This window comes from Papio anubis, chromosome 10, assembly GCF_008728515.1.
Source record: "Papio anubis isolate 15944 chromosome 10, Panubis1.0, whole genome shotgun sequence".
NCBI lineage: Eukaryota > Metazoa > Chordata > Mammalia > Primates > Cercopithecidae > Papio > Papio anubis.
In genome coordinates, this window is record NC_044985.1 from 85,365,208 (window position 1) to 85,392,419 (window position 27,212).

Genomic DNA, 27,212 nt, shown 5'->3' on the forward strand with positions numbered 1-27,212 from the left:
AAAAAAAGGAAGAAAGGAAGGAAGGAAGGAAGGAAGGAAGGAAGGAAGGAAGGAAGGAAGGAAGGAAGGAAGGAAGGAAGGAAAAAGGAAAATAATATAAAACACCTACATTGGCTTCCTATTTTTCTTAGAATAAAATTCAAATTATGGTCTATAAGGCTCTGAATAATCTGGTCTCCACCTATCTTGTCTTAAGCCGCGTTCCCCTTTGCTTTTTGCTTCATTTCAATGGCTGCCATCTTTTTCTAGGCATAATCTCCTCTTATCTTAGAGCTTTCATACATATTCATACAGTAATTCTCTACCCCTGGATCTTTGGTATGCTGACTCCTTTCCTTTAATGTTACCTCAAATATCTTCTCTAATTTTTTTTTTTTTTTTTTTTTTTTTTTGAGATGGTGTCTCGCACCGTCTCCCAGGCTGGAATGCAGTGGCACGATTTCTGCTCACTGAAACCTCTGCCTCCTGGGTTCAAGTGATTCTCCTCCCTCAGCCTTCCGAGTAGCTGGGACTACAGGTGTGTGCCACCACGCCCGGCTAATGTTTTGTATTTTTAGTAGAGATGGGGTTTCACCATGTTAGCTAGGATGGGTCTCAATCTCCTGACCTTGTGATCCACCCGTCTTGACCTCCCAAAGTACTGGGATTACAGGCGTGAGCCACCGCGCCCAACCCCTTCTCTAACAATTCTTATAAAAATCAGTCACCTCCTTTATTTTCTGCCATCTTTTCGATACCTTCGTAGTTTATTTCTTAATTTATAATTTATTTGTTTTGCTTTGTTATGTCTCTACTCATTATACTGTAAGTTCTTTCAGAAAAGATACTATGATCTTTAAAGTGATCACTGTGATTCTGAACTAGGTTATTTCAGACCAATCATCTCACCACACAACTATAAATTCTGGACAAAACATTGTCTAAATTGTGTTGGAAAGAATCACTGAGTTATAAAGACAGCAAGGATTTGCATACCAAAGATTCCAGACAGAAAGGAAGTCCAGAGACACGGAGCCCATCATTTGGTGCCATTTTTCCTTCAAGGCATTTATGCCTTGAGATGGCCAAGAAGTTAAAAAGCTGAGCAGGGCTTTGAGATAGAGACATAAGGATGTCAGAACAAAAACCAGAGTCCCGGGCTTGTTGGGATGAGAAGTCCTGGTAAACACCCAGTTGGGACCCCAAAAGGCTTTAAGATAATGACTGTGTCTTTAAATGTTATGACCTAGTTGCCTCATGTGCCTCACACTAGTCCCAGTCCTGACACTAGGAGTAAGAATAAACCACAAAGAGACTAACCCCCCTCACAGGAACTAAAGCCCAGCTTCAAATCATTTCAATTTCAGTCTTAATTGAATTAAAGTGATCTGGGATTGTTACTGCTCCTAGCCCAACCGGTTGCCAGATACAAATGTATACCTTCTTTGTAGGAATATGTAATTAAAATTAAGATCCTCAAAACAGCTCTATAAATTTTCAAATACAATGTCTGGCACTCAATCAAAACAACTAGGCATGTGAGAATGTAAAAACTAAGAGAAAAACCCAATAATTTAAATAGACTCCCAGAAGATCCAGATAATGAAATGGTCAGACTCAGATTTTAAAATAGCAATGATTGCTATAAACTGAAAAGTGTACATACCCCAAAATTCATATGTCGAAATCCTAATCCCTTATGTGATACTAATTGGAGGTAGGGCCTTTGGGAGGTAATTGGGTCATGAGGGGAAGAGCCCTCATGAATGGGATTTGTACTATTACGGTGAGAGACAAGAGAGAGATGATCTCCCTCCACAGTGTGAGGATATGGTAAACAGAGGCCATTTGCAAACCAACAAGAGGGCCCTCAGCAGGGATCAAATCAGCTGGCACCTTGATCTTGGACGTCCCAGCCTCCAGAACTGAAATAAATAAAAGTCTGTTGTTTAAAATATTCAATCTGTGGTATTTGTTATAGCAGCCTGAGCTGACCAAGACAATAATAAATATGTCCAAAGAATTAAAAGACAAGGCTGTGGATTTTGGCAGATAAATAGAAACTATAAAAATGAAGGGAAATTCCATAGTTGAGAAATAAAATAACTGAAATTAAGAATTCAATTGATTTAATGGCAGAATAGAAACAAGAAAGAGCTTGTGAACTAGAATATAACTCAGAAGAAAATACCTAGACTGAAGCATAGCAAAAAAAGGACAAGAAATACAGAAAAAAAAAAAAAAAAAAAAAAGCACGAGACCTACGAAATACGTTGGTAAATGAGGAGACAGCAAGAATTATGCTTTATCCCTCATAAACAAGTTTTCACCTCAGCTAGGCACAATGTAATCCCAGCACTTTGGGAGGCTGAGACTGGAGGATCACTTGAGGCCAGGAGTTCCAGACCAGACTGGTCAACATAGCAAGACCTCGTCTCAAAAAAAAAAAAAAAATAGCCAGGCGTGGTGGTAGTGTGATGTGTCTGTAGTCCCTGCTTCTCGGGAGGCTGAGGCAGGAAGATTGCTTGAGCCCAGGAGTTCGGGGCTGCAGTGAGCATAATCATGCCACTACACTCCAACACTCCAATCTGGGCCAAGCTGGGTGACAGAGTGAGACTCTGCTTCAAAACATAAAAATAAAGGGAGTTTTCACCTCTTTATTTGGCATAACACTTTTTCAAACAAAATACCTAAATTGACAAGTAAAAATCAGAAATAATCTCTGAATCAATGAAACAATAGCACCATAATGAAAGTTTCTGAGCCTACAGCAAGCCTATGTCTCAAAGGGAGAAATTAATGTATTATACAAATAACACCTAAGATGAAAATTTTGAGCTCTTTTGAATTTTTTTTTTTTTTTTTTTTTACCTTTCCCGGGGTTGTTGCTGAAGTTTTTCAAGTCGCACTACAGAAGATATCTGGTCGGAGGATTGCACAGCTGGAGTCCCAACAGTAACATTCAGGTCTGGGGATAAGAATGCTGGATATTCTACTGTCTGTGGTGTAATAACTTTTCTGCAAAATAATAATAAAGTGAAATATTGAAATTATACAAAAGTCCACTTCCAAAATCAGTGGCGGCTATTACTTTTGAACCCTTCCCTCTTTTACACTTTTAGCTCACCTAGCCACCTTGGGCCATCGAAGGCCAGAGCTAGGAAAAAACCAAGAGCCAGAAGTAAGCGCTCTCCTGATTATCCTTACTACTAAACTCAGACCATAGGCAGCAGGGATGGAAAAGGACAGAAGGGCCTGAAGTTCTAATGAGAAGTACAAAGTATCTGAGCCCAGACATCTCTCCAAATCTCTAGACCCAAATTTCTATCTCTTTTTTATTAATTATACTTTAAGTTCTAGGGTACATGTGCACAATGTGCAGGTTTGTTACATATGTATACAAGTGTCATGCTGGTGTGCTGCACCCATTAACTCGTCATTTACATTAGGTATATCTCCTAATGCTATCCCTCCCCCCTCCCCCCACCCTACAACAGGCCCCAGTGTGCGATGTTCCCCTTCCTGTGTCCAAGTGTTCTCATTGTTCAATTCCCACCTATGAGTGAGAACATGCAGTGTTTGGTTTTCTGTCCTTGTGATAGTTTGCTGAGAATGATGGTTTCCAGCTTCATCCATGTCCCTACAAAGGACAGGAACTCATCCTTTTTTATGGCTGCATAGTATTCCATGGTGTATATGTGCCACATTTTCTTAATCCAGTCTATCATTGATGCACATCTGGGTTGGTTCCAAGTCTTTGCTATTGTGAATAGTGCCACAATAAACATACATGTGCATGTGTCTTTATAGCAGCATGATTTATAATCCTTTGGGTATATACCCAGTAATTGGATGGCTGGGTCAAATGGTATTTCTAGTTCTAGATCCTTGAGGAATCGCCACACTGTCTTCCACAATAGTTGAACTAGTTTAATATTTATTTTTAAAATCTATTAATTTTTTGGAATGCATTTTGTGCTAGGTGCAATGTTCATATGGCTATGTATATTACCTCATTCACTTTTCACAGCAAGCCCATCAGCTGAGAATTATTAGATCCTATTTTATATATAAAAAAGCTAGTATTAGAGAGATTAAACAACTCCTCCCAAGGTCTCACAGCTGGTAAGTGGCAAAGCTAACATTTGAACACAGTCTCTTTGACAATAAAGTTTAGATTCTTAAACTGTATTCTATACTATGCATAGTAGTAAGCACCTTAAACTCAGCATGTCCAAAATAGAACTCGCCATTTTCCCCTTCTCCAGATACGCTCTTTCCTAAGTGTTCCCTGGTTCAGGAAATAACAGCACCAAATGTATAGCCAATGGTCCCTAAATGTGAACATCTTTTTTCCTCCCTTCCCCTTCTGTCATCTTCCATCTCCAATCAGTCACTTCCTAATTACAGGAGATATAGCTAAACATTCTAAATACTTTACAAATTAGTTTGTTCCTCTGTTCCATTATATTAGTCAGGGTTGTCCATAAAAATAGAACCCATAGGATGTATATATACATAAATATATTTATGATAAGCAATTGGCTCATGTGATTATGGAGGCTGGTAAGTCCCAAGATCTACAAAGTTAATCAGCAAGCTGGAGACCCAGGAGAGCCAAAGGTATAATTTTAGACTGAATTCAAAGGCCTGAGAATCAGGAGAGCCAATAGTGTAGTTCCAGTCCAAAGGCTGGTCGGCTGGAGATCAGATCCAGAAGAGCTGATGTTTCACTTTGAGTCCAAGGGCAGGGAAAAGTTAATGTTCCAGTTCAAAGATAGGCAGGCAGGAGGAATTCTCTCTTACCCCAGGGTGAGTCAATCTTTTTGTTTCATTCAACTTATTGGATGAGGCCCACCCACACGAGGGACAGCAACCTGCTTTCCTCAGTGTGCCAGTTTAAAAGTGAATCTCATCAAAAACACCCTCCTCTCAGAACAATTTTTGACCAACAGCTAGGTACCTATGACTGCCACTAACATGTCATTAGATCTGTTGCATGATATGATCCAAATGGCAGAGCAGCTTGCATGGCAGCCTGGACCTGTTGCAGAGCCTTCTCTTGTTCTGGGTCCCACTCAAAACTAGCAGCTTTTTGAGTCATCCAGTAAGTGGTCCAGAATAACACACCCAAAGGAGGAACAGATTACCTCCAAAATCCAAAGAGGCCCACCTGTGGTTATTTCTCCAGGTGTTGTATCTCTTTTTTGTTGTAGGAGAAGCCAGATGCAAAAACCCATCCTTCACTGTGTACAGGATATCACCACCCATACCATGGACCCCTAGAAATTTCACTGAGGCAGAAGGCCCTTGAATTTTTGTCATATTTATTTCCCACTCTCTGACACAAAGATGTCTTATCAATAAGTCTAGAGTAGTTGCTACTTCTTGCTCACCGGGTCCAATCAGCACGTCATCAATAAAATGGACCAGTCTGCTATTTTGTGGAAGAAAAAGGCAATCAAGATCCCTGGAAACTAAATTGTAATGTAGGGCTAGAGAGCTGATATACTCCTAAGTTAGGGCAGTGAAGGTGTATTGCTCACCTTGCCAGCCAAAAGCAAACTGCTCCTGCTAGTCTTTATTAACAGGCATGGAGAAATAAGCATTTGCCAGATCTGTAGCTGCACTCCAGATACCAGGGGATATGTTAATTTTCTCAAACAATGAAACCACATCTGGTGTAGCAGTTGCAATTGAAGTTGTCACTTGGCTAAGCTCACAAGAATCCACCGTCTTCTTCATCTGTCTTCTTCACAGGTCAAACATGGGAGTTAAATGGAGATGTGGTGGAAATCACCATTCCTGTGTTTTTCAGGTCCTTGATGGTGACACTAATCTCTGCAATTCCTCCATGCAGTATTGCTTTCGGTTTACTACTTTCATAGATGGAGGGAGTTCTATGGCTTCTTCTTGGCCTTTCCCAACATAATAGCCTTCAATCAATAGATCAGGAAACCAATGATTCTGCCAGTTACTGAGAATATCTATTCCAATTATGCATTCTAGAACCAGGGAAATAACCACTGGATATATTCAGGGACTCACAGAGCCAACTGTGAGATGGACCTTAGCCAAAACTCTATTGATCACTTGAGCTCCATAAGTCCTTACTCTGACTGCTGGACCACAGTTACATTCAGAGTCTTCCGGAATTAGTGTTAGTTCAGAGACAGTGTCTAGTAGTCCCCAAAAGCCCTGATTGTTCCCTTCTCCCTAGTGTACAATTACCATGATAAAAGGCCACAGGTCCCTTTGGGGAAGACTGGGAGAAATACTAACGGCATACATTTTTGGAAGTATACTAGGGTCCTTTCTTGAGGTGACCCAACCTCCCTTTCATTAAAGGAGTTCTGAGTCTGTAAAGTAGATCAAGTCTGGGAATTGATTGAGAGATCGTGATTCTGTTTTTATGATGCAGATTAGACTTTTGTTCCCTCAACCTAGAACTTTTCTGCTTATACGGATCAGGTTAGAATTCAGTAGGCTTCCTATCTATTCATGTGTAGGAACACAGGATCAGATAGCCAACACCATAGGTCTGCACTACTAAGACTATTCTTATTACTTACTTGATTCTACTGTCCATTATGGTAACCATACCCACCTTGCCTTTGGCAGTTGAGTATCTTCACTTGGTTCCTGCCACCCTGGGACCCAATTACTCCCATTGCATTTAAGTTTCCCAATTCAGTGACTGCAGGTGCCACTGTAAAGTCTAGCCCAGAGGGAAGAGCAATCACGGAGCTCTTTAAGGATGCCAGGGTACCCTTCACAAACTCATTTCTCATAGTCATGGTAAAACGTGTGTCTTTTGGACCCTCCCAGGATGGGTGAGTCGATCTTAAATGGCAAGTCCACTCTAACATAATTTCTCTGAACCTCTAAAACCCTTCCTCTACATTAATCGAGCATTTCTAACTAATTCACTGTGAGCCATCTTTTGGTTCCTTTTTCAGTCATTCAACTAAACAAGCTATGAGAGCCCTTTCTAACTCCCCAAGCTGCAGCATTAAATGCAAAAATCTCTGCTTAGGCCAGCTGCAGTGGCTCACGCCTGCAATCCCAACACTTTCCGAGTCTGAAGTGGGTGGATCGTTTGAGCGCAGGAGTTCGTGACCAGCCTGGGCAACACGGAAAAACCCTGACTCTACAAAAAATACAAAAATTAGTCAAATGTGGTAACACGTTTGGGAGCTACTTGGGAGGCTGAAGAGGGAGGATTGATTGAGCCTCAAGAGGTCAAGGCTGCAGTGAACCGTGATCTGTTGCCTGGGCAACAGAACAAGACCCTGTCTCCAAAAAGTAAATAAATAAAAATAATCTCTGTTTAGTAAGTCCATGTCAATAAACTCAGCCTGATCCAACTTTATTTTCCTTCCACCATCATCCCCTGCCCTTAATATCCATCCCTATACATGTTCTCCAGATTTCTGTCTGTATAAATTTAAAAACTCAAATAGTTCTTTTAGAATATATATGGAATATATTCCCGAGGACCCAAAGGAGTAAAATTTGCTCACATTTGAGAAGCATAAACCTACAATGATGATGATGGTAATGAAAAATATTTATTAATTTTATAAATAGGTAACAACTAATTAGGCATTTTGCTATTTGCTACCATGTTCTAAGTACTTTACATGTAACTTATTTAATCATCATAGTAACTCAATTGGGTAGTTTTAATTTTTATCCCATTCAACAAATGAAGCATAAAGAGCCTAAGTAACTTGCCCAAGGTCGTATAGGATGTGAGCCCATGCAGTCTGGCTCTAGGGCCTGAACTCTCAATCACTGTGTCTTGCCCCTGCCAATTACTCTAGCTCATCCCTCGTTGCTCTCCTCCTTGCTCCTAATCTCTTAGCCACTCTCAACTGAAGACTGTTCTCCAACATAATAGAGCCTCTTATGGCTCCCCGCTTTTATTTATGTGCCCTATCAAGAGAATGTGTCCCCTCACTCCTCCAAAATCAGCCAGATGCACTACTACCACTTTTACAAGTCTCACTCTAAGCACTTTCTTTTGTGGAGCCTTATTTAATCATTCTTTCCTCCCCAACTTCCCTAACAAGAATTAGAAGCTCCTTGGCTGTCTCACAGTTCTTTTTTGGTTCTTGAAGGGCTTTTATTCCATTTGCATCATCATAGTAATTATTTTTTATGTTACTTTGCATCAAGGGCAAGGAGAAGGCCTCACATGTCTTTGTATCTGCCATGACTTGGGGATATAGCAGACATTCAATAAATGTTTATTTAATCAATGTATGAAGAAGAAAAATAAATAAACATAAGAAAAAATTCAGCTTTACTATTTCAACAAATCACCAATATCAAATAGATAGAGAATTTTAATGATAATATCCAGTGTTGGTGAGACTATAGGAAAATAAGCACTTCAGAACACAATTTCCCATTCAATACCTAATTCCCTCAATCCCATTTCAGCTTTTTTCCATTTCTTATTCTTGGATAACACTATAGATTAAATCTCGTTCTCAGGTGCTTATTTTTCTATAATCTATTTTTATTGTTGAAATTTCAAGATTGATTAGTATACTATATTTTAAGTTACTTTTGGTTTGCTAATGACTTTTTTTTTTTACCATAGACTTTTTACAGACGATTTTATAGCAGTTGGAGTGGTGTGGAGGTAAGGGTAACATTACTATACTGCAGGGCAGAAAATTGATAACTATCAGACAGTCTGATGTTAAGTCTCTCACCTCTTTTCCCAAAAGGGGTATCTCCTTAGCCTGCTTTCCTTATTAAGCTACTCCTCCCTTCCCTCCTTCAGCCATGAACTTGGCACTCCTTCTCTTCTTTTATCTCCACACATCCTCAACTCCTCTATCCAGGGCTATACCCAGAAATTAAAAATTTCTCCCTGTTATTAAGCAAAACAATTCACTACTCTCTGCACCTCAGAGTCTGCCCCATCTTGGCCATGTCCTGGGGACTTCTTAAAAGAACTCCACCAAAATGCTCCACCAAACGGATTAAAATTGTTTTAAATGTCACATGATCTGACCATATTAACGAGACTTAAAACACTTACGTCACGGGATCTGTTCTTTCTGGAGGTGGTGTAGGATTCATAAACATGGATGGTTCAGTAATTTTCTGAAGAGGTTTTAACTGAAAAAAAAATGTAAGTGTATTTTAGCACTGCTTAGTTACAATTAAAACTCACTAATTGTAATACCACACCATATTAATACCATAATGCTATGAATAACCCAGGACTATGAAATAGGCCTTAAATGAGACATGTAAGGAAATAAGGAATTAAGAGAGGAAAGAAAAAATTAACATTTATTAGGTACTAAATATTTGCCAAGCATTTTATTATACTTTTAATCTTATTTAACTATCTCAATAAACCTATACGGTAAGTAACTAAGCATATTCTACAGATGATACTGAAGATCAGTAATTTGTTCAAGGCTACACACACAATAGGCAAAAGTCAGGACTTGAATGTAGCTTTGTCTGCCCCCCAGTGTAGTGCCCTGTTTACAGTATCACGATAGGTTAAGTAGGGGACCATATCACTGAAAAGTTCATAGATATAAAATCAAGTTTTTATTTTGAACTTTTATTATATATCCCATTTTTTTCCGTACAATTCCTTTGTTCCTGGTTTTTAGTAGATTCCACCTACATAAAATAATACTTGCCCAGTTTTATCTGAAAAGAATACCTCTCCTTAAAAATGACTATTACTACATATTATACTTATGTTCAGACACAAAACCTACCTCTGGAGTTGGTGCTCATGTGCTATAACTGTCACAAAAGGAGTAAACAATTAGGGGTCCCTATAAGGCCTAATTATGATAAGAAATTTTTTTTTTTTTTTTTTTTTTTTGGGGCCCCAGTCTGGCTCCTGTAGGCGCTGGAAGAGTGGCTTGGGATCTCAGCTCACTGCAAGCCTCCTTGTCGCCATTCTCCTGCTGCCTCAGCCTCCCGAGTAGCTGGGGCCGGCCCGCCCACTACCGTGGTTGTATTTTTTTAGTAGAGGCGGGGTTTCACCGTGTTAGCCGGATGGTCTCGATCTCCTGACCTGTTGATCCGCCGTCTCGGCCTCTCCCAGATGCTGGGATTACAGGCTTGAGCCACCGGCGCCCGGCCAAAATTTTTAAATAACAGAATAAAAAGTAAAAAATCAAAGCAAAGAAGGAAAAAGCTTGTTCCTTGTGGCTTTCATCTGTATATTACTTCTGATTCAAAATGTATTAAACATCATTATAATATAGGCAAAATTTTAAAACATATTACAGAGACTTCTCAGTTAACATAATTAGTAGACGCTTGTTTAATAAGGCTGTTGATATCTTCCATCAATTCTAATTTAAAGACCAAAGCCGGGCAGTGGCTCAGCTGTAATCCCAGCACTGGAGGCAGAGGCCGGAGGCCCGGGGATCACGAGGTCAGGAGGTCGAGACCATCCTGTGGCTAACACAGTGAAACCTGTCTCTACTAAAAAATATACAAAACAAAAAGCCTTAGCTGGGCGAGGTGGCGGGGCGCCTGTAGTCCCAGCTGCTTGGGAGCTGGAGACAGGAGAATGAAGTAAACCGGGGAGGCGAGACTGCAATCAGAGGCTGAAGATGCTCACCTCGCCAAGGCGACAATCCTCAAAAAAAAAAAAAGACCAAAACTTTAAAGGAAAAACTGAGGAGAGTGAAAAATGATATGCAAATAAAGGTCATTTCCCCTACACAACAGCAGCACCAACAGGACTGCATTTTTGAATACCATAAAACTGATGACATCCACGAATATTAAGAGTTATTTCAATATTTGATGACAGTATATATTGGTACAACTTTTCTGGAACAATTCCTTGAAAAGGTCATTGTTCTGGACAAGAATTTCCTTTCTAGGAATCTGGCCTAAGGACATAATGAAAGAAAAGGATATAGGTTAGTACATAAAAGTATTTGTGGCAATGTGGACCTATGGTAGTGAATTTAAAGGAGGAAGTCAAAACTAGGAAGATATCTTCTTTGGGTTTATTACTCTCTTGATGAATCAAGGAGAGTTCAAATAGCATCAGATGTTGAAATAACTGTGGAGGAAAGGACCGTATGAGTACAAAATATTATCTGAATTAGATCAATTACTCCATTTTGTTTTCCCAGAGCAGGATCTCACTGTGTTGCCCAGGCTGACTCATGTGATCCTCCTGCTTCAGCCTCCAGAATAGCTAGGATTACAGGTGTGAGCCACCAGGCCAGGCAATTACTCAATTTTTAATAACTATTTTTAGATGCAGAAATCTACACTGATTTCTTGAATACTGGTGCCTTAAATTACATCAATATGTATGTGTACACACAAATAAAAGCAAGTTTTATTTTATTTTTTTGAGACAGAGTCTCACTCTATCGCCCAGGTTGGAGTGCTGTGGTACGATCTCGGCTCACTACAACTCCCGTCTCCCAGGTTCAAGCGATTCTCCTGCTCCAGTCTCCCGAGTAGCTGGGATTACAGGTGCCTGCCACCATGCCCGGCTAATTTTTGTATTTTTAGTAGAGATGGGGTTTCGCCGTGTTGGAAAGGCTGGTCTCGAACTCCCAGCCTCAGGTGATTCACCCAGCTCGGCCTCCCAAAGTGTTGAGATGATGGGTGTGAGCCACCACACCTAGCCTAAAATCAAGTTTTATAATAAAGACATGTCGAATAAAATATCATTGCTTTAAAATGTATAAACAAATCATAGTAAAGTCTCATCTTTCTTTAGGCTGAAGAAAAGCCCACATACCCCAAGATCGGGAGGTAAAGAAGCATCTTTTAAAAATATTTATTTTAAATAATTGATCAAACTGAAATAGAGCCTCAGAAGAGGATAATTTGACTGAAGAGTTACAACAGAATAATCTTTTAAAAGCGGGGAACTAACCTGATGTGAAAATCCATAACCAAAGTTTCCATAGGAGAACATAAATTCCACCTCCAGCCTGCAGACAAACTAAACATGTGGTAAATTTTATTGTTTGATCAGGATGATATTTTAATAGAGAAGTGACAAAAAGTGATATTTTTACTTTATAGATCTGTAAGTTAGAAAAGCGAAAGTATGAACCTCCCGACTTTTAAAAAAGCATTTACACAAGGAACTCCTACAGAAGAATTTATTGAGTTCCTAAAATGTTAAAACCTTTTATGTTAAAGTTAAGTAGTATTATACAATTAAAATATGGAAAATATCAACTTCTAATTGTTACTAGGATTACAATGAGACACTGACACACATATATATACATGTAGATTCATACATGTATATGAATAAATATACATTCATGCATGTATATTTTTAAATATTTACTAACACTCCTCTTACCTCCAGTCCCAGTTTCAGATAAAATTTTGATTTAGACAAGTGATTTCACTTCTCTGCAACCCAGGTTGCTTATATGTGAAATAAAGGAGGGCATGAGAGGTAATAAAGTCAAGTGTCCATCATTCTGTTTTTTATGTTCCTGGCCCCTGTTTTGGCCACTGGCAGCAAAAGTCTCTCTGAATAGAAAGATCAATTAATCTAACTACTAATTTTAAGGACTTAAAAAGAAATTAAATTAAGAACTGTAAACAACTCTTTAGAAACTCCCCAGAGAAAAAAATAATACTTCCTCAATTTAGCAAGTGAGGCTCCTGAGGCTATGCAGTCAAGGCAGCAGCCAGAGGCATTCTACTCTCTTACCCAATGATTTCTAATTTTCTTTATCACCATTTAGCAAAAAAAAAAGAGAGAGGAGGAGGAGGAAGAGGAGATTTTTGTTAGTAAATATTGTACTTCCTATTTCATACATTTCTACTATTTCAAACAGTGACTGGTACAGTAACTAAAAGAATAAAAAACATGTAGGCTACAAATAATATCAGAGTAAAGTTACATGAAATGTTAAGAAAATATTACATGCACATAAAAATTAAGAAGTTTCAGGAAAGTCCTTACTACGTTTCTATGCAACACTTGGACTTCTTCAATGAAGCACCCTTTCTAGAAAAAATAAAATAAAAGATTTTACATATAGAATTACTCATGTATTTCCCTGTATATTATCTAAACCAAGGGTCCCCAACCCCTAGACTATGGAGTGGTACTGGTCCATGGCCCATTAGGAACTGGGCTGCACAGCAGGAAATGAGTGGTGGGCAAGCGAGCCACTTCCCATCACTCACATTACCGCCTGAGCTTCACCCCCTGCCAGATCAGTGGGGGCATTAGATTCTCACAGGAGCACGAACTCTATTGTGAACTGTGCATGCAAGGGATCTAGGTTGCGAGCAAGGAGAATCTAATGCCTGATGATCTGTCATTGCCTCCCATCATCCCCAGATAGGACTGTCTAGTTGCAGGAAACCAAGCTCAGGGCTCCCACTGATTCTACGTTCTGGTGAGTTAGTTGTATAGTTATTTCACTATATATTACAATGTAATAATAATAGAAATAAAGTGCACAATAAATGTAATGCAGTTGAACCATCTCGACCCACCCTCCCCACGCTGGTCTGTGGAAAAATTTGCTTCCACAAAAATCATCCCTGGTGCCAAAAAGGTTGGGGACTGCTGATCTAAACCACAAATCAGGTAATAATTTTTCAAATGCACATATGAACCTAATAGCCAAAGTACAAACATAAGGAATGTTCAAAAGAAGAAAATAAAAATTCCAAGTTCAAGTAACAGAAATAAATGTATTTATATTATGTTGTAGACAAAAATGTTCTGCTAAGTTACAGTTCACCTTTTTGAAAGTCTTAAAGGAACTGCCATGCCTACATTGCTTTTGAGGGTGTATTGAGCATCCTTGACATAACTAACTCCATCTTAGAAAAAGACTCCATTTTATATTTTATAGGGCACTTTGCCAATAAGGATAAGATGTTTCGTTTAATGCACAAATAAAAAAATAAAGACTACGTTCAATCAGATAAGGACAGAAACAAGCACACTCTTCCACTATCTGTTTTCAGCAGAGGACTCTGTGACTATAAAAGATTAGGCTTCCAGCAGCTCGAAACAGCCATCTTAACTGACACCATCTTACAGCCACTTGTGATAAGAACTTGACTTCTGCCACTGAAGGTTCTGCAACCTCAGACTCCTCCTTGCAAAACTGATGGACTGCCCAGCCCAGACCAGGGCTCCTTTTGTCTTCTTTGCTCCCCATAGGCCAGTTCGTTAACCTTTTCTCCTATTTCTTTTTCCTCTTGATATCAAATGTTACTTTGTTGTGGAATGTAATGTTTACATATTAAGTGTACTATTAGGTATGTTTGCAATATGGACTGACTTGTGGAGTGGCCTGAGCCTGTGTGCCCATGGCATGCCAAGTGAACGGGAGGTACTAAGGAGAACTGGCTCCTTGGGAACTCCATGTAGCTTGTGGCTTTCGTGATTGAAATAGCATTAATAAAAGCCTGACATTGTCAAAAGACACAAACATGCATGGGCCTGGTTACCTCTAACCTTGCACCCTCCTGAGAGAGGGGTTACTTAAACATAATTCTACATGAAAGCTGACTCCCGATAGGACTGAGTACTTCTCTCATCTCTCAGGGATGGCTGGATCTTTCAAACCACGTTAACCTTTGGTATCCTTGCTCAATATCTAGTCATCTCTGCTGTTATGAGTAGGTCCACAATTTTCCAGAAGCTTTTTGAGTGCCAAAATGACACCAGAAGTAAAAAATTCCATACCTGGCCTATGTGACAAGTCACAATCAATATACAAAGAAGACTTTGTTTCATGCACAAAATTATTTAAAATATTATATAAAATTACCACTAGGCTATGTGTATAATATGTATATGAAACATAAATGAACTTCACGTTTAGAATTGGGTCTCATCCCCAAGCTATCTCATTATGTGTATGCAAATATTCCAAAAAAAAAAAAAAATTAGAAGTCCAAAATGCCTCTGGTCCCAAGCTTTTTCAGATAAGTGATATTTAACCCGTACAGACATTCTGGAAAATACTATGGGCATTACTCAAAAAATTAAAAATATCATTACTATATGATCCAGCAATCCCACTTCTGAGTATACATTTAAAGGGATTGAAATCAGTATGTCAAAGAGATATCTGCACTCATGTCAGCACGATAGCCAAGATATGGAAGCAACCTAGTGTCCATCACCAAATGAACAGATGAGTATGTGGTGTATATACCTACATGCAATGGAATACTATGCAGCTTTAAAATAAAAAGAAATTCTGTCATTTGTGACATGGATGAAACTGGAGAATCTTACGCTAAGTGAAATAAGCCAGGCACAGAAAGACAAACACTGTATGATCTCACTTATCTGTGGAATCTAAACAAGTCAATCTCATAGAAACAGTAGACAGGTGGTTACCAGAGGCTGGGGAGTAGGGGTAGGAATGGAGAAAGGGAGGATGTGTATAAAGTTAGAATGGAGGAGCAGGTTCTAGTGATCTACTGCACTGCCTGGTTAATAATAACGTATTGTATGTTTCAAAATTGCTGAATAAAATAGATTTTCATCATCCTCATTATAAAAAAAGGTAAGTTGGTGAGGTGATGGAAATATTAATTGGTTTGATTGAACCTTTTTCAGTGTATACATAGATCAAAACATCACATTGTACCCCATAAATATATGCAGTATCTGTCAATTAAAAATAAATAATCAGCTAAAAAATTAATTTATGGGCAAACAGGAATATAGCCATATGGAATTTTATACAGCAGCAAAAAATTAAGACTAGCTAAGTGTATTAATATTAGAAACATACTATACTTAGAAATATAAAGTAATATTTCTACAATCATACATAAGTAGTAAAGTTATGAAAAAATAAGGGAATAATAAATACAAAGTTTTGGATAATCATTTTTTCTTGAGGGAGAGGGAGGAGACAGAAGATGGCAACAAGCAGCAACATAAAGACTTGAACTCTATGTTTATTATAATAAAACAGAGAAAATGCAAAAATCTTGTATTATAAAAGTCCTTTAGACCTCATCTTCTCCCTATGCTATATGCTATGGTTGTCATATGCATTACCTCTCCAAACATTATAAACCGCACAGATCAGGTTATAATTTTTACTTTAAATAGTCACACAAATTTTAAATAAAGTTATAAGAAAATAGTCTTTCCTCCAGCACCACCATTCTGCTGTTGAGCCCAATCCGCAAATTTTTAATTTCAGATATTTTACTTTTCAGTTCCAGAATAAGCATTTGGGTCTTTTTATATTTTCTATTTTTCTGTTTATGTTTATAAGAAAGAATTGGAAAGAAACTCTGAACAATGAAACATTATATTAGAATTGTGGAATGATGGGTGATTTTTGAATTTTAAAAAATTTACCTTTGTATTTTACAATATTAGCATATTATTGATCTTATAAAAATAAATATTGAAAAGTTTGCATATATGCTTCTAGTCTAAGTATCTAAGTTTCTACATTTTCTTCAACAAAAATCAACTAATATGTAATGTCACATATTTTGATGCCTAAATTGCCATAGTCAAAGGAACTTTAGTCATTTCCAAAGATCTTCTCCCAAAATATTTTTGAGACTCTCTGGTTGCTTATATTTATGCATTACTCCATATGTTTATCTCCTTCTTCATCTCTTTCTATGTATTAGAAATTTATCTGATTTTCCCCAAGTTCTTATCATGAAAATTTTCAAACACACAAACCACTCAAAAGACTCCAATAAATACACTCCATGGAGGAGTAAAGAAATTCAAATATTTGTTTAACAGTGTGCCATTTTTTAAAATCTCTGTATGTGTATAGATATATGTTTGCTGATCTATTTATAAGTTGCAATCATCATTACTCTTCATTCCCAATTTTAAAACTTTACCTTGGATACTGTAAAAATAAGAATATTCATACTTATATATCTACAATATCAGTATTACACCCAAGAAAATTAACAATTCTAGAATTTTTTCTAATATTCAGTAAATATTTATTAAATTTTCCTAATTGTCCCAAGAATGTCTTTTATTTATGTTTATGTTTTCTTTTTTGAGACAGGGTCTCACTCTGTTGCCCAGGCTGGGGTGCAGTGGTGCAATCATGGCTCACTGCAGCCTTGACCTCACTGGGCTTACGTGATTCTCCTGCCTCAGCCCCGCGTGTAGCTGGGACTACAGGCAGGTGTCACCATGCCTGGTTAATTTTTTGTGGGTGTTTTTTTGTGGGTTTTGTTTTGTGGGTTTTGGGGTTTTGTTTGTTTGTTTGTTTTAGAGAAGGGGTTTTACCATGTTCCCCAGGCTGGTCTCAAACTCCCGGGCTCAAGCAATCCACCTCCCTCAGCTTCCCAAAGTCCTGGAATCACAGGTGTGAACCACCATGCCTGGCTCCCAAGAGAGTCTTTTATAACTTTTTCAAATCTGTATTCAGTCAAATTGGTTGTATCTCTTTAAATCTAGAACAGTTTCTTCCATCTTTGGTGCATTTTTTTTTTTTTTTTTAATGATCACAGCTATTTAAAGAATCTACACTGGTATGTCCCATTTCTGTACTTATCTCAAGGTATTGTTTAACTTTTTCCCTACTTACTAAATTCCCGTAAACTTGAAGTTAGTTCTACACTCAGCTTGATTAGATTTGGGTTAAACTTTTTTTGTTTTTGTTTTTGTTTTTTTTTTTTGAGGCAAGGTGTTGCTCTGTCACCCAGGCTGGAGTGCAGTAGCACGATCATAGCTCACTGCAGTCTTGAACTCCTAGACCCAATCGATCCTTCTGCCTCAACCTCCCAAGTCACTTGGACTATAGGCACATGCCACCACACCTGGCTAATTCTGTGTGTAGAGACAGGGTCTTGCTATGTTGCCAGACTGTTCTCCAACTCCTGGCCTCAACAACTCTCCCACTTTAGTCTCCCAAAGTGTTGGGATTACAGGCCTGAGCCACCGCAGCCAGCCAGGTTAAACATTTCTGATGACAATAAGTCACAGATAATGTTGTGTACATCACATTGTATCACTACAGGAAGTACATGATGCTGAGTTATCCACAATTCATTATGCTAAATTCGAGCTCTTGGTTAAAGTGGCAACTACCACATCTCTCTACTGTAGAGGAACATTTCCCCTGCACTCTTACTATGGCGCCATGCAAATATCTTGCTTCCCAATAACCTTTTACCTAATGGTTTTTGGTGCCATTACTAAATATTGACTGAATTAATCATTATTCATTATAAAGAGTTGCAAAAACAATAATTTGTAATTCTTTCATTACTTCCACATTCATAAGCTGGTATTCTTTTGTTTTAAAAAATTTCCTTTTTCTTCCTATGCCACCTCTTTTCTTTTCTTTTTTGAAGATTATCACGGAGTCATGAATTTTCCTTTATTCAGAATGTTGTAATTATCTATGTTCAAGTTATTCTGAAGTTGGCCAATAGGAGTCCCTGCAATCTGGCTGTTGACATAACCCCATTAGTCTTTGAAGACTTCTTTGCTGTATGCAACAAAAAATATTCCTGAAAATACTTTAGGTTGTTTATACTTATTCACTAATCAATAAGTTCTTGACTCTGAGTTCAACACAACCACAAAATGAGCTGCTAGAAAGTGAAAAGGACTCCTAGAAAGGAGAAAACAAGAGGGAAGCAACCACAAAATCTGTGTATAAACTCTGCCCACATCTTTGGCTAACCCCTAAAAGACACATGCACAAGGAAGTCTATAAGCAGCCCAGCTAAGGATGAAAGAACTAAACCAAAATTTGTGTTGCCAACTAAGAGACAGAGTTTGCGGCTTCAGTCATGTCTTAAGACATTTCAGAAACATAATAAAACATGTATAACTCTATTTAGCCATTCTACAATGTATACATATTTCAAAACATCATTCTGTACATGATAAATATATGCAACTTTTATTTGCAAATTTAAATAGCCAGGCACGGTGGCTCAGGCCTGTAATCCCAACACTTTGGGAGGCTGAGGCGGGCAGATTATTTGAGCTCAGGAGTACGAGACCAGCCTGGGCAACATAGCAAAACCCTGTCTCTACTAAAAATACAATGAGTAGTCAGGTGCAGTGGCATGTACCTGTAGTCCCAAATAGTGGGGAGGCTGAGGCAGGAGAATCCCTTGAGCCAGGGAGGAGGAGGCTGCAGTGGGCCAGGAAATTTTATTTTCCAGAAAGTTAGTTAGTGATACAACCTAAAAGTCTGAGTGTGGGTTTTTTGGTTACTTAATTTCATATATATATATGTATTCTGGAAAATATTTTTTTTTTGAGATGGAATATTGCTCTTGTTGCCCAGGCTGGAGTGCAATGGCACGATCTCGGCTCACCGCAATCTCCGCCTCCCAGGTTCAAGCGATTCTCCTGCCTCAGCCTCCCAAGTAGCTGGGATTACAGGCATGCGTCACCATGTCCAGCTAATTTTGTATTTTTAGTAGAGATGCAGTTTCTCCATGTTGGTCAGGCTAGTCTCGAACTCCCAACCTCAGTTGATCTGTCCGCCTTGGCCTCCCAAAGTGCTGGGATTACAGGCTGGAAAATAAATTTTTAAAAACATTATGCTACTATAAGCCAACTCTTTTAAAAAATATATAGCCAAAGGGAGATTTTATTTCTTAAGCACACGAATTTGAAGGCAGATGATAAACAAAAAAGCCCGTCAAGTATAATAAATCACAACAACAAACTGGACAACCAACTGGCAACATGATACCAAGGTGAAAAAAATCATTTATACATACCTGAATTACTTCATAAAGGTGTACCTGAACACTCCCTAACAAGAAGGCACGTTTTTCTGTATTGTCATATTGTATGAGTTCCAATAAAATATTATTCCGCTCATCATCATAACGTCTGGGAACCTCAATATCAGAATATATAAGAAAAGCAGCATTAAATTTGAGCCTAAATATTTCTGAACACATACATCCACTATACTATTACATTATTTGCATACCTAGTGATTCGTTTTTATATGTCATTAGCTTTGTAACTTTCAACCTCACAGTCACATATATACTAATATCAACAAAATGAAGATCTTGCTTATATCTAACGGCAATTATCGTCTTTTGGAAACACTCATTGCCTACATTCTCTTTTTAACGCTATACAAAAGTTCACCCTCAATACTCTATTGAAATTACACTATCAAAGATAATCAACTACCCAATATGAAATCCAAATAATCCAGATAATCCAAATACAGGTTATCCAAATATCCAACACTAAAAAATATCTAATATCCTTTTCAGTCTCTGTTCTTTAACTTTTTGATAACACATATACTATTGCCTGAACTTGAAACTCTCTCCCAACCCTGAGCTCTGGAGCACAGTACCATTATTATGTAACCTTTAGTATCTGTCCACTCTCTTGCTAATTAGAAACAAAGTCATGCCTCCCCACTCCTAAGAATCCAGGTGCCTTCCTACAGTATCTCTCCTGATGGTTGACATCAGAGCCTATATCAGCCTTCTTAAAGTTATGTTCGTGACTGTCTTCCCCCGAGAAATGAGAAAAAAGGGATCTGCAAGCCCTGTGTGCCAGCAGACTAGTTAAGAGGGCAGGCTCCGTTTTTCCACAATTTGGCATTCGGATTATTGGAAACAGAAAACTACAAATGCTCAATAAAATATTTAAAATACCATTTTAAAAGCAAAACAGGGTAAATAAAATGGTGAGACATAATCATATGAAACTCCAAGTACTGGCAGACACTCAGAGAAGTAAACTAGACCCTGAAGTTACATTTGCCCTAAGGGCACTTCCCAATCAGGTGACCTAAAACTGCAGTTTGTATGGTCTTGAAAGGCAAAGTCTCTCTTGAAGACAAGACAGGATACATTTGGCAGACGGTCCTTGCCCAACCATCCTCCCAGAAAGCTGAGAACCCAAAGGGCCATGGCTTCGGTGAATGGAGAACCCCTTCTCCCATCATGTATCTATAGAAGGCTGCAAGGAAAGTCGTACTGCTGAGTAGAACGGAGTGTGGGGTCCCTAATAAGCTATAAACAAAAACCGGTTCAGTGAAATTGCAGCCTAAAGTCACAGTCATTGAATCTTATAAAAAATTTCGAGCCAGACACGTAAAATGGTTTACATGGTAAACTTTATATTATGTATATTTTGTCATAACATAAACAAATAAACAGGTCAACTTAAATTTTAAAAAATATCTCAAGTGGAATTTAGTTTAAAACTCTCCCAAACTGGTAGTGGACTCGGTTGCCTTAGAAGAAACACAAATCTTTCGTAGAGCTACTGCTTTCATCCTAGACCTCAAAGAAGTTCCACAAATAATTTTCCAAGGAAAATGAGCAGTTAACAGTCAAAAATAACTCAGTCAGCATGGAAACAAAGCGCCACAAATGAGAATAGCAAAAATAGACCCCCAAAAAACTTTAAATATTGGAATTTTAACGAGCTATGTTTACTATGTTTAAAGGAACAAAAACCAAGCTGAAAATATACTCCTGGCACAGAAAACTAAAAATGATTTAACAAACCTAAACCAGGAACAACTTGTAGATGATAACTAAAACAATTGAATAAAAACACTATATCAACTCAACCACAAATCTGATGCAGCTTTGGAGAATTAATGAACCAGAATTAAGGAATCCCAGCACTTTGGGAGGCCAAGGCAGGTGAATTGCTCCAGCCCAGGCATTTGATACTAGCCTTGGCAACATGGCAAAATCCCGTCTCTACAAAAAAATATGAAAAGTAGCCAAGCATAGTAGTGCACGTCTTTAGTCCCAGTTACTCAGGAGGCTGAGATAGGAGGATCACTTGAGCTCAGAAGGTTGAGGTTTCAGTGAGCCGTGATGGTGCCACTGCCCTCCAGTGTGGGTGACAGAGAGAGACCCTGTCTCAATAAAACTAATAATAATAAAACAAAATAAAGATCACAAGAATTATGTAGAATGCAAGGCAGAGAGACAAAGTGATAAAAAATATTTTTTATAGGTTAAAAGACATGGAAGATAGTGTAAGAATACCTAACATAAGTTAACCAGAGTCCAAGGAAAGGAAATAAAGGATTAGGAAAATGGAGCAGAGAGGCACTATTTTAAGAAATATTAGCTAGCCAGGCATAGTGGCTCATGCCTGTAATCCCAGCACTTTGGGAGGTCGAGGTGGGTGAATCACGAGGTCAGGAATTCAAGACCAGTCTGACCAACATGATGAAACCCTGTATCTACTAAAAATACAAAAATGAGCTGGGCATGGTGTCATGCACCTGTAATCCCAGCTACTCAGGAAGCTGAGGCAAGAGAATCGCTTGAACCCAGGAGGTGGAGGTTGCAGTGAGCCGAGATTGTGCCACTGCACTCCAGCCTGGGTGACAGACTGAGACTCTGTCAAGAAAAGAAAGAAAGAAAGAAAGAAAGAAAGGAAGAAAGGAAGGAAGAAAGGAAGGAAGGAAGGAAGGAAGGAAGGAAGGAAGGAAGGAAGGAAGGAAGGAAGAAAGAAAGAGAAAGAAAAAGAAAGAAAGAAAGAAAGAAAGAAAGAAAGAAAGAAAGAAAGAAAGAAAGAAAGAAAGAAAGAAACACTAACTAATAATTTTTCATAACTAATGAACATCAACAATCCAGGTTAAGCAGCCAATAAATCCAAACATAATATACAGAAACCCAAATACAGACACATCAGAGTGAAATTAGAAGAAAAATATTTATAACACACACACACAGAGAGGAAGATACATTATTTTCAAAGGTGACAGACTGACAAGTGACTTCTCTTCAACAAATATGGATGCTAAGAGATAGTGAAATGATACTTCAGAAAATAACTGCAAATTTACAATTCTATACTCAATAAAATTTTCATTCAAAAATGAGAATGGCATAAAGACCTTCAAACTAATAAAACAGAAAACCAAACACCACATGTTCTCACTCGTAAGTGGGAGCTGAAAAATGAGAACACATGGACACAGGGAGGGGAACATCACACAGGGAGGGGCCTATCAAAGGGTGGGGGGATAAGGGACGAATAGCATTAGGAGAAATACCTAATGTAGGTGACGGTATGATGGGTGCAGCAAACCACCATGGCATGTGTATATCTATGTAACAAACCTGCCCATTCTACACATGTATCCCAGAACTTAAAGTATTAAAAAAAAAAAAATTCCCTACAGAACAAGGAAAAAAAAAAAAAAAAAAGACCAGGCAAACAAAATAATTATGTCACCAATTAACTCTCACAGGAAAAATAATTCTAAATAAATAGTTCTGACAGAAGGTAACTGACCCCAGGAGGATGATCTGAGCTGTAAGAAAAGTTAAAGTGGCAAATACATAGGTAAACTAAACAAATATAGACTATATTAAATAAATACAAATTACAACACAGGGGAATTAAAAGTACAAAAAAAAAGAGACCATAATAACATATTAGTTAAGGGCGATAAATGGAATTAAAGTTTCTAAGATCCTTGCTCTTCCCAGGAGAAGGATGAAGGATGAGGGTATTTTTAAACATCAGATTTGATAAGCATACAAAATTTCCATGATAGCCATTTTTAAAAAGAGTAGTGTATAATCTCCAAAACAAGAAAGAAGAAAAATGCAATGAAATTGTAAAATACAGCTGACCCTTGAACAACATGGTTTGAGCTGCATGAGTCCACTTAAACATGGTTTTTCTTTTCAATAAAAGTTAGACCCAATGTGCCTGCCTCTCCTTCTACCTCCTCCACCACTACCTCCTCTCCCACCTTTGAGACAGCAAGACCAACCTCTCTTCTTTCTCAGCCTGCTCAATGTGAAAACAAGAATGAAGACCTTTATGATGATCCTCTTCCACTTAATGAACAGTAAATATGCTTCCTTTTCCCTATGATTTTCTTCACATTTTCTTTTCTCTAGTTGCGGTATTGTAAGAATACAATATATAAAATATAACACACAAAATATGTGTCAATCAACTGTTTATGTTATTGGTAAATATTCTAGTCAATAGTAGACTATTAGTAGTCTACTGACTGGGGAAGTCAGAGTTTTGACTGCAGAGTGGGGGTCAGTGCCTCAGTGCCTGTGTTGTCTAAGCATCAACTGTACTCAATCCTGGAGCTGAAGAAAAGAAGACAAAACAGGGAGGAAAAAAAAATAATCCACAGCGGGGGCGCCCAAGATGGCCAAATAGGAACAGCTCCAGCCTCCAGCTCCCAGCGTGAGCGACACAGAAAAGAGGTGATTTCTGCATTTTCAACTGAGGTACCGGATTCACCTCTCTAGGGTGTGTTGGACAGGACAGTCAGTGCTGGTCAGTGGGTGCAGCCCGACCAGCAAGAGCTGAAGCAGGGTGAGGCATCACCTCACCTGGGAAGCGCAAGGGGGAAGAGAATTCCTTTTCCTAGCCAAGGGAAACTAAGACACACAACACCTGGAAAATCGGGTAATTCCCACCCTAACACTGCGCTTTACCAAGGGTCTTAGGAAATAGCACACCAGAGATTATATCCCATGCCTGGCCCGGAGGGTCCCATGCCCACAGAGACTCCCTCATTGCTAGCACAGCAGTCTGAGATCTCACTGCAAGGGGACAGCGAGGCTGGGAGAGTTGTGCCTGCCATTGCTGAGGCTTAAGTAGGTAAACAAAGCCACCGGGAAGCTCGAAGTGGGTGGAGCCCACTACAGCTCAAGGAGGCCTGCCTGCCTCTGTAGATTCCACCTCTGGGGACAGGGCATTGCTAAAAAAAAAAAGCAGCAGAAACCTTGTCAGATGTAAATGACCCCATCTGACAGCTTTGAAGAGAGCAGTGGTTCTCCCAGCATGGAGCTTGAGATCTGAGAATGGACAGACTGCATACTCAAGTGGGTCCCTGACCCCCAAGTAGCCTAACTGGGAGACACCCCCACTAGGGGCAGACTGACACCTCACACCTCACACGGCTGGGTACACCTCTGAGACGAAGCTTCCAGAGCAAGAATCAGACAGCAAAACTTGCCGTTCAGCAATATTCTATCTTCTGCAGCCTCCACTGCTGATACCCAGGCAAACAGGGTCTGGAGTGGACCTCAAGCAAACTCCAACAGACCTGCAGCTGAGGGTCCTGATTGTTAGAAGGAAAACTAACAAACAGAAAGGACACCCACACCAAAACCCCATCAGTACATCAGCATCATCAAAGACCAAAGGCAGATAAAACCACAAAGATGGGGAAAAAGCAGGGCAGCAAAGCTGGAAATTCAAAACATCAGAGTGCATCTGCCCCTCCAAAGGAATGCAGCTCTTGGCCAGCAACAGAACAAAGCTAGATGGAGAATGACTTTCACGAGTTGAGAGAAGAAGGCTTCAGTCGATCAAACTTCTCAGAGCTAAAGGAGGAACTACGTACCCAGCACAAAGAAACTAAAAACCTTGAAGAAAGAATGGAAAAATGGATAACTAGAATAATCAATGCAGAGAAGTCCATAAACGAACTGATAGAGATGAAAACCATGACACGAGAACTATGTGACAAATGCACAAGCTGCAGTAACCTACTCGATCAACTGGAAGAAAGAGTATCAGTGATTGAAGATCAAATGAATGAAATGAAGCGAGAAAAGAAGTTTAGAGAAAAAAGAGTAAAAAGAAATGAACAAAGCCTCCAAGAAATATGGGACTATGTGAAAAGACCAAATCTATGTCTGATTGGTGTGCCTGAAAGTGAAGTGGAGAATGGATCCAAGTTGGAAAATACTCTGCAGGATATTATCCAGGAGAACTTCCCCAACCTAGCAAAGCAGGCCAACATTTAAATTCAGGAAATACAGAGAATGCCACAAAGATACTCCTCAAGAAGAGCAACTCCAAGACACATAATTGTCAGATTCACCAAAGTTGAAATGAAGGAAAAATGTTAAGGGCAGCCAGAGAGAAAGGCCGGGTTACCCACAAAGGGAAGCCCATCAGACTAACAGCGGATCTCTTGGCAGAAACTCTACAAGCCAGAAGAGAGTGGGGGCCAATATTCAACATTCTTAAAGAAAAGAATATTCAACTCAGAATTTCATATCCAGTCAACCTAAGTTTTGCAACTGAAGGAGAAACAAAATCATTTACAGAAAAGCAAATTTCTGAGAGATTTTGTCACCACCAGGCCTGCCCTACAAGAGATCCTGAAGGAAGCACTAAACATGGAAAGGAACGACCAGTACCAGCCATTGCAAAAACATGCCAAAATGTAAAGACCATCGATGCTAGGAAGAAACTGCATCAACTAATGAGCAAAATAACCAGCTAATATCATAATGACAGGATCAAGTTCACACAAAACAATATTAACCTTAAATGTAAATGGACTAAATAGTCCAATTAAAAGACACAGACAGGCAAATTGGATAAACAGTCAAGAACCATCAGTGTGCTGTATTCAGGAGACCCATCTCACATGCAGACACACACATAGGCTCAAAATAAAGGGATGGAGGAAGATCTACCAAGCAAATGGAAAACAAAAAAAGGCAGGGGTTGCAATCCTAGTCTCTGATAAAACAGACTTTAAACCAACAAAGATCAAAAGAGACAAAGAAGGCCATTACATAATGGTAAAGGGATCAATTCAACAAGAAGAGCTAACTATCCTAAATATATATGCACCCAATACAGGAGCACCCAGATTCATAAACCAAGTCCTTAGAGACTTACAAAGAGACTTAGACTCCCATACAATAATAATGGGAGATTTTAACACCCCACTGTCAACGTTAGACAGATCAATGAGACAGAAAGTTAACAAGGATATCCAGGAATTGAATTCAGCTCTGCACCAAGCAGAGCTAACAGACATCTACAGAACTCTTCACCCCAAATCAACAGAACATACATTCTTCTCAGCACCACATCGCACTTATTCCAAAATTGACCACATAGTTGCAAGTAAAGCAGTCCTCAGCAAATGTAAAAGAACACAAATTATAACACACTGTCTCCCAGACCACAGTGCAATCAAACTAGAACTCAGGACTAAGAAACTCAATCAAAACTGCTCAACTATATGGAAACTGAACAACCTGCTCCTGAATGACTACTGGATACATAACGAAATGAAGGCAGAAATAAAAATGTTCTTTGAAACCAACGAGAACAAAGATACAACATACCAGAATCTCTGGGACACATTTAAAGCAGTGTGTAGAGAGAAATTTATAGCACTAAACGCCCACAAGAGAAAGTGGGAAAGATCTAAAACTGACACCCTAACATCACAATTAAAATAACTAGAAAAGCAAGAGCAAAT

General features: G+C 38.8%; 1 protein-coding gene across 9 annotated transcripts in view; it reads right to left on the reverse strand.

Annotated features, from left to right (window-relative positions):
• Nucleotides 1-27,212, reverse strand: part of C2CD6 (C2 calcium dependent domain containing 6) — a 176,813-nt gene that overhangs the window by 120,412 nt on the left and 29,189 nt on the right. For all 9 annotated transcript variants that reach the window (XM_017946785.3, XM_003907813.3, XM_017946787.1 and 6 more), the window contains 5 exons: nucleotides 19,711-19,833; nucleotides 12,944-12,988; nucleotides 11,888-11,956; nucleotides 9,038-9,117; nucleotides 2,851-2,997 (listed from right to left, as the gene is read on the reverse strand). In XM_017946785.3, the coding sequence (XP_017802274.1) occupies nucleotides 2,851-2,997; nucleotides 9,038-9,117; nucleotides 11,888-11,956; nucleotides 12,944-12,988; nucleotides 19,711-19,833 (464 nt within the window). The remainder of the gene's footprint in view (nucleotides 1-2,850; nucleotides 2,998-9,037; nucleotides 9,118-11,887; nucleotides 11,957-12,943; nucleotides 12,989-19,710; nucleotides 19,834-27,212) is intronic.